The sequence below is a fragment of the Callionymus lyra genome, chromosome 5, assembly GCF_982586985.1.
Source record: "Callionymus lyra chromosome 5, fCalLyr1.hap1.1, whole genome shotgun sequence".
Taxonomy (NCBI): domain Eukaryota; kingdom Metazoa; phylum Chordata; class Actinopteri; order Syngnathiformes; family Callionymidae; genus Callionymus; species Callionymus lyra.
This window is the reverse complement of record NC_141822.1, coordinates 34,096,320-34,104,379: the sequence shown is the minus strand read 5'-3', so window position 1 is coordinate 34,104,379 and position 8,060 is coordinate 34,096,320. Positions and strand designations below refer to the sequence as shown.

The 8,060-nt window shown below is 38.6% G+C and overlaps 2 protein-coding genes across 2 annotated transcripts; both read left to right on the top strand.

The window, feature by feature from the left end:
• Positions 1 to 1,589: 1,589 nt before the first annotated feature.
• Positions 1,590 to 3,132, top strand: LOC148080416 (tubulin alpha chain-like). The gene is made up of 3 exons (XM_087792104.1): positions 1,590 to 1,818; positions 1,907 to 2,055; positions 2,137 to 3,132. The coding sequence occupies exons 1-3, from the start codon at positions 1,698 to 1,700 to the stop codon at positions 3,115 to 3,117; spliced, it is 1,251 nt and encodes a 416-aa protein (XP_087648230.1). The 5' UTR covers positions 1,590 to 1,697; the 3' UTR covers positions 3,118 to 3,132.
• A 434-nt stretch (positions 3,133 to 3,566) lies between these two features.
• On the top strand, positions 3,567 to 6,929 carry LOC148080415 (tubulin alpha chain-like). Its single transcript, XM_087792102.1, has 4 exons — positions 3,567 to 3,595; positions 5,226 to 5,445; positions 5,526 to 5,674; positions 5,746 to 6,929. Exons 1-4 carry the CDS (start codon positions 3,593 to 3,595, stop codon positions 6,724 to 6,726), a joined length of 1,353 nt encoding a protein of 450 aa, XP_087648228.1. The 5' UTR covers positions 3,567 to 3,592; the 3' UTR covers positions 6,727 to 6,929.
• The last annotated feature ends 1,131 nt before the right edge of the window (positions 6,930 to 8,060 follow it).

The following is an 8,060-nucleotide window of genomic DNA, read 5'->3' as shown; positions in this document are numbered from 1 at the left end:
CTTAACAATACTAAATTAATGTATTTGCTTTGGAAGAAAAGGCCCAAACAGATCTTTTGACACAGCACAAAGATGAAATTCCTACTTCAAAATATATTCTCGCTATTAATAGAACACTAAAATCTCTTAAGAAAGTTAACTTAATTTAAAAATACACAAAAAAAACTGACATCAAATTAATTGTTACATATTATAAATAAATTACTTTTAAAAAATACCTTTACTTAAGCTCAAATTCTAACAGTTCATTTAGTGTGTACTGAATGTTGCAGTGCCGTATGAAAAGGGATTGGTTTCTTTGATTGCCTTTGTATTTGAAAGTCCTTAAAAACTTTGATATTTCCGATAAAGAAACTCTGATTTTACACAAAAAGACAATTAGACTCCAAAGCTTTGATCATTTTCTTCTTTGCTTGTTTTTTCTTTTGAAGTTCCCTCATTTGTATCTTTGTTTGCTCATGTCTTTGTTTGTCAGGCTTTATTGGTCATCTTGACTCAGATCTGATCAGAGATTATAAAATGCTCTCATGAACAGTGGTTTTTAATTGATGTTTGGTAATCTGCCAATTAAAGAAAAATAAAGGTGAAGAAAGAGGAACAAGATAAAAGTCTTATCTATACATTACTCCTGACTGTATTCTTTTGCACCAGTTAGAACAAATCAGTACTTTTTCTAAAATGGTAAGTTTTCAGTCTATCTTATTATTAAATGTTTCAATTGTTTTAAAAGCATACCTCCAAATCCATCCATTTTTTAATCCTTTTTTAACAATGTCAAAGGTTGAGTACATTGTTTGGAAGCAAGATGTTAACTCATAATCTCACATTGTGGTGCTGTACTTTATGGCTAAGAAAGACATCAACGTTAAGAAATTGCTTTAAAGGACATCATTATCTGCTCATTGGTCACATCATCTTCCAATCAGAGAGTCAGTAACACATTTATTGTAAGTGGCACCAATGTCATTGAAGGTCTCACTAAAGAGAGCAACTCCCCTCATGCATCTATGACAGCATAATGTAACTTAATACCTTTAACTGTAGTTCTAAACGGTGGTGGTGGAGGCGGACCATGGCGATCTATTTAGATCCTGTGCATGACTGTGTGCGACTGTATATGAAGCACATTATTAAACTCATTATTTGGATTTGGGATTAAAAAATCCAGACTGGAAGGATGCAAAGAACTACCTATTATATTGTAATAAGTGTCTAGGCATATCTATAGCAAGATCATATCACTCATTGAGGGGGCATAAAACAGGGTGTATACAAACAGAAACAAGCAAATCAAAAGTGGAACATTCAAATCTAATATTAAGATAACATTAAATAAATAATGTGATATTGAAACAAGTCTTTCAGATTTTCTCCATAATAATAAGTCTCTGTAAAGCTGTGTAGTATAAATAGGGTTACCTTTAAACAATCTATGATCAAATATCAAGACCCCAGAGTCCTGCGGCCCCTCTGGATTTCTCAAACTTGACCTGTATGATCATGTTGTCCAGTATTATTTTAAATGAATTTTAAATGAAAGTGTTAAGTATGCATGTATTGGACCATTTGAAATGGATGTCTTTTTGTTTCAACAGCGTGAGTGTATTAGCATTCATATCGGCCAGGCTGGAACCCAAATTGGAAATGCATGTTGGGAACTATTTTGCCTTGAACACGGTATCCAACCTGATGGCCTGATGCCAAGCGACAAAACCACTGCAGGGGGAGATGACTCTTTCAACACATTCTTTAGTGAGACAGGAGCTGGGAAACATGTGCCCAGAGCTATATTTTTTGACTTGGAGCCTACAGTTATAGGTAATTGCGAAAACACTTTGTTAAAATACATTCATGCACTTAATTAAACTGTTTCAACTAAAAATAATAAGTGTTCTTTGTTCCTAAGATGAAGTTCGTACAGGAACCTATCGGCAACTCTTCCACCCTGAGCAACTGATAACTGGGAAGGAGGATGCCTCTAACAACTATGCTCGGGGTCACTATACTATTGGAAAGGATGTTATTGACTTGGTTCTTGACAGGATACGAAGACTGGTATGTATTAATTACAGATAAAAGTTTCTATGTGATGTCCTGTTTTTTTTTTAGGTATTTTAATATTCTGTAATATTGCAGGCAGATCAATGCAGTGGTCTACAAGGATTCCTCATTTTGCATTCTTTCGGAGGAGGAACTGGTTCTGGCTTCACGTCCCTGCTCATGGAGCGTCTTTCTGCGGAATATGGCAAAAAGTCCAAACTAGAATTTGCAGTCTATCCCGGACCACAAGTTTCCACTGCTGTGGTGGAGCCATATAACTCTATCTTGACCACTCACACCACCCTGGAGCACTCCGACTGTGCCTTCATGGTGGACAATGAGGCAATATATGACATCTGCCGCAAGAACCTGGACATTGAGCGACCCAGCTACAGCAACCTTAACAGGTTGATGGCTCAGATTCTCTCCTCCATCACTGCCTCGCTACGCTTCGATGGAGCCTTGAACGTGGATTTGACAGAGTTTCAAACCAACTTGGTACCGTATCCAAGAATCCATTTCCCTATGGCCACTTATGCCCCAGTAATCTCTGCAGAGAAAGCCTACCATGAGCAGCTGTCAGTTTCAGACATCACTAACGCCTGTTTTGAGCCTGCCAATCAATTGGTCAAATGTGACCCTCGACACGGGAAGTACATGGCATGTTGTATGCTGTACAGAGGTGACGTGGTACCAAAAGATGTAAACTCTGCAATTGCCAACATTAAGACTAAACGGACCATTCAATTTGTTGACTGGTGTCCAACTGGCTTCAAGGTGGGGGTCAACTACCAGCCACCAACTGTAGTTCCAGGAGGAGATCTAGCAAAGGTGCAAAGAGCAGTGTGTATGCTGAGTAACACTACTGCCATTGCTGAGGCCTGGGCTCGACTGGACCACAAGTTTGATCTCATGTACGCCAAGAGGGCTTTTGTCCACTGGTATGTTGGTGAGGGAATGGAGGAGGGAGAGTTCACAGAGGCTCGTGAAGACATGGCGGCTCTGGAGAAGGACTATGATGAAGTTGGAACTGATAGTGTTGGAGATGAAGGAGAAGATGAGGGAGAGGAATATTAATTGTAAAATAGAAAATAAAACTGTGATTTAAATGTAACGTGTGTGTGCTTTGCACCTTACCTGCACATTAACATTTGATAATCCAATAATGTATTTTATCATTTGTTTTTTAAATACACCTTGCACTACTCTATGCTACTGAAATTGGATGACACACTATGCCATTTTAGTAATTTCAGAGTATTTTACCTTGGATCTTGGTCACAGTAGATGTCTATTGAGGAGGCTATATAGGGTAAGATCACGAAAGAAAAAAATGTATGTTGATCTTTTGGATAATGAAAACTTGTTTATTAAAGACAAGTTGGATTAAGTTCACTTCCTTTCTTCTTGTCTTTGCCTTTGTGACAAAAATCATGTACATGTATTGACTTTGATGACAACCAGCACCTACTTTATAAATAACACCACAACTAGAACATCTCAATGAGTGTTTTCTGGGAGATTTTCAGAATTAGCTTGCTAAAAGGTTTAAATGGTAAGGGTTTAGTAAAATAATATAATACATCTATAGATAAAGATGAAATCATAATGTATATTACATTTGCATAGCTACTGACAGGCTGTTGGTCAGCATGGCATTCAATGACGCCTCAATCAGTTATGAAACACTTGGCTATTCTCAGTATATAGTGGGTCTCATTCATCAAGCTTCAGCTTGTTGGGGTTTTTGGTATTCATCAATATTTTAGCAACTCCAATCTTGCGATAGCTACTCAGAAAATCTGCTCCTGAGTGTGTGTAGAGTTTTTGTAAATTCAAGAATGCACTAATATAATGTTTGTCACTATTGGAAATTAACATTTAAATTCATATTGTGAACAACACCGTGACTGACTCTGGAAAATTTAATTGGAACATGTGAATTATCTAAATTGTCTCATTAGATTAGAAATTCTTTCTACATGATGAATGTTTAATAAATAATGGAACACTAGACTATAGGCTAATATAAGGCCAAAAAAAGGTTAACAATTTTAAGGTATTCCTAACAGAGGTTCTTAAATAATGCGTGCAAGGCTGTGTGAGTGAGATGCACTTGTCAGCAAGAGATATCTTGGAAAGTGAAATCATTCATCCTGTTGCTGAGGTTTATTTTGTGTGATTATTTGCCCCCAGTTTCATGTCAAATAATTTAAGTTTTATGTGATATGTTGTCTGTTCTCCAGAGGCAAGACTTACAGTTAAAGTTAGTGTGATGTTGAATATTTGCTCTTGACCCAGCCCAGTCTTCGTCCGCAACATGTCCGAAATTAGATCACTGGTCACGGCCGGTTGAACTTCTAAAAGCGTCTTTAGCTACAGCATTTCATCTGTTAGGATCTGATAAGATCGTATATATCGTCAACTATAAGTTATGTTAGGATGATTAACAGCTTAGATGCGCTCACTTTGAGATTCATTAAATACTTACGTGTTCACTAACTGATCTGAGTGTTCCGAGTCCTTCATTAATCTGGTGTAGGTTTCTTGTTGCAGAGAGCTTTATGTGAAAATCTGCTCGGATATTTCTTCGCACTTCTTGAATAAGAGCTTCTGGTTAAGTTATCAAGCTAACTAACAGCTCCTTGAGTAATTTCATTGGAGCCATTGGTTAAATAACAATATTGACCGAAATAAAATGGCAGAAACAGCACATTTTAAGTAAAGGAAAAAAAAAAGCTATTGTCGAAAACATTACACCAATTCATTCCTAAAGCATATTAGTTGTTAATTTAGGCTGTTGATGCCACTCCATGGATACAATTTTGAAATAAACCTGTACAAACATCTTAGTTGGATACATGCTTCTGAAAGCATACTTCAGGTAACACTGAGTTAGGTGGATTTGATGTTGTCCTTTTTAAGTCACAAATCAACCTCCTTTCATTCCAACCCTATCTCAGTGAAAATTTAAAGCGCAGATACAAAGTCAGATTTAGTCACTTGCTTAAATTGAACTTTCTGTCTTACCATTGAAAAAAATTGGGCCCAGGCAATGAGGTGTGATGATTATACAACATTTTGTTTAATGTGTTTAAATAAAAGGCCCACACTGTCGATTAAAACAGATTTTCTAATGTACATTCAATTTTTAACATAACTTTATTATTTATATTTTTCAATAGCGTGAGTGTATTTCAATTCACATTGGCCAGGCTGGTACCCAGATTGGCAATGCCTGCTGGGAGTTGTTCTGCTTGGAGCATGGAATTCAACCAGATGGTCTGATGCCAAGTGACAAGACTATTGCAGGAGAGGATTCATTCAACACCTTCTTCAGTGAAACTGGAGCTGGCAAACATGTTCCCAGAGCAATCTTCCTTGACTTGGAGCCAACAGTCATTGGTAAAGATAATTCATATCAGTGTGATAACGTGTTTATTTTATGTATTTTATGTGTATACAACAATGTAATTATTTTATAGATGAGGTTCGTACAGGAACTTACCGACAACTCTTCCATCCTGAGCAACTTATCACTGGAAAGGAAGATGCATCAAACAACTATGCTCGTGGTCACTACACCATTGGCAAGGAAGTAATTGATCTGGTCCTAAATAGGACACGCAAACTGGTGTGTAACTCCTTAAAAGTATAACAAATTAAGTCAGATTTGTGCGGCCTTAATCTTACCTCATTTTATAGGCTGACCAATGCACTGGACTCCAGGGTTTCCTCATTTTTCACTCCTTTGGTGGAGGAACCGGATCTGGCTTCACATCATTACTGATGGAGCGTCTTTCTGTTGAATATGGCAAAAAGTCCAAGTTGGAATTTGCTATATACCCTGCTCCTCAGGTGTCTACTGCTGTGGTGGAGCCATATAACTCTATCTTGACCACTCACACCACCCTGGAGCACTCCGACTGTGCCTTCATGGTGGACAATGAGGCAATATATGACATCTGCCGCAAGAACCTTGACATAGAGCGACCCAGCTACAGCAACCTCAACAGGTTGATGGCTCAGATTGTTTCCTCCATCACTGCCTCACTACGCTTTGATGGAGCCTTGAATGTGGATTTGACAGAGTTCCAAACCAACTTGGTACCTTATCCAAGAATCCACTTCCCTATGGCCACTTATGCCCCAGTAATCTCTGCAGAGAAAGCCTACCATGAGCAGCTGTCAGTTTCAGACATCACTAATGCCTGTTTTGAGCCTGCCAATCAAATGGTCAAATGTGACCCTCGCCACGGGAAGTACATGGCATGTTGTCTACTGTACAGAGGTGACGTGGTACCAAAAGATGTCAATTCTGCAATTGCCACTATTAAGACTAAACGAACAATTCAATTTGTTGACTGGTGTCCCACTGGCTTCAAGGTGGGGGTCAACTACCAGCCACCAACTGTAGTTCCAGGAGGAGATCTAGCAAAGGTGCAAAGAGCAGTGTGTATGCTGAGTAACACTACTGCCATTGCTGAGGCCTGGGCTCGACTGGACCACAAGTTTGATCTCATGTACGCCAAGAGGGCTTTTGTCCACTGGTATGTTGGTGAGGGAATGGAGGAGGGAGAGTTCACAGAGGCTCGTGAAGACATGGCTGCCCTTGAGAAAGACTACGAGGAGGTGGGAACTGACAGTGTTGGAGATGAAGGAGAAGACGAAGGAGAGGAGTATTAAAATCACTCAAGGAATATTAAATTGAATAGTTTGAAAAGGAAAATATTTGATTTACTTTTTGACAAAAAATAAGAAAAGATTAAGACAACATAGGCCAAATTGGATCTGATGTTAAACTTTATAGGATAGCACCTGCATATCAATGTCCATGACTGGGATGTCTGTGATTTTTAATGGAAAATGATGTAGTGGTGTATTTGCTGGATATCAATCTTAATGACATATAATGAAAATGAGAAATAAAATGTGTCTGGTGATCTGATTCAACCTGTTATTTGAATATGTAAATGAAAAATGTTGAATTTTTATCCTAAATAATTAATCACACTCAGATTCCAATGAGCTGTGATGCAATGCATGGAAATAAAAACATTGTTTTTGTTCAACCAACTCTCCCTTCTAGAGAGTGATGGTAGTGGTAAAGGACACAGACACACAAGGGTGTTTTTAATTGAAATAAACAAAGGGCAGGAAAAGCTCATGCTTGTGGACCCGAAGCAAAGCTGAGTCCTATAGCAGCAAAGTATGAAAAGGTTTAGGGGAAAATTCCAGCAAAAGGGCTGATCTTTTACAGCATATAATGTTAAGCTAAACATCCGTTGTTCATTCGACAGAAACCTAAGGAAGTATCTACTCTCATGTGAGAAATAGAATAGAATAGAATAGAAAAGCTTTATTCATCCCCAGAGGGGAAACACACTTTCACAACAGCGCAGATTAAAAAATAAAGTGCAAGGAAAAAGAAATAATAAAAGAAATAATACAAAATAAAATAAAAACGATCTTAAGAATATACAATTATTTACAAAAATTAGAAATTTAACACTATTAACAAAATAAAATAGAATAAAATAAAATAAAATAGAAATAAAAACGGGAAAAAATAAAAATAAAAAGCACACGAGAAGAAAAACACACTACGGATTAGCATCAGGATATTTAAAGTAGAGAGTTAAATATCCTGACACCAGTTGGGATGAAGGACCTTCTATAACGCTCCGTCCTACACTGGGGGTGCCTGAGCCTGCCAATGAAGGAGCTGGCCAGCTCCTCCACGGTCAGGTGCAGTGGGTGAAGGGTGTTGTCCCTGATGGAGGATAGTCTGGAGAGTGTCCTCCTCTCTCCCACCTCCTCCACCGAGTCCAGCGAGCGGCCCAGGACAGAGCCGGCCCTCGTGACCAGCCTGTTGAGTCTCTTCCTGTCCCGGTCCGTGCTGCCTGCTCCCCAGCAGACCACAGCGTAGTGGATAGCAGAGGCTACCACGGAGTCATAAAAGGTCATTAAAAGTGGTCTGCACACTCCGAAGGACCTCAGTCTCCCCAGGAGGTGGAGGC

Bases quoted from the DNA above. Each gene is read 5' to 3' on its own strand.
- LOC148080415 (XM_087792102.1), top strand. The intron at 5,446-5,525 runs GTAAAGATAATT...ATTATTTTATAG, and splicing joins CTTGGAGCCAACAGTCATTG to ATGAGGTTCGTACAGGAACT. The intron at 5,675-5,745 runs GTGTGTAACTCC...CTCATTTTATAG, and splicing joins TAAATAGGACACGCAAACTG to GCTGACCAATGCACTGGACT.
- LOC148080416 (XM_087792104.1), top strand. From the start codon at position 1,698: ATGCCAAGCGACAAAACCACTGCAGGGGGAGATGACTCTTTCAACACA. The intron at 1,819-1,906 runs GTAATTGCGAAA...TTTGTTCCTAAG, and splicing joins CTTGGAGCCTACAGTTATAG to ATGAAGTTCGTACAGGAACC. The intron at 2,056-2,136 runs GTATGTATTAAT...GTAATATTGCAG, and splicing joins TTGACAGGATACGAAGACTG to GCAGATCAATGCAGTGGTCT.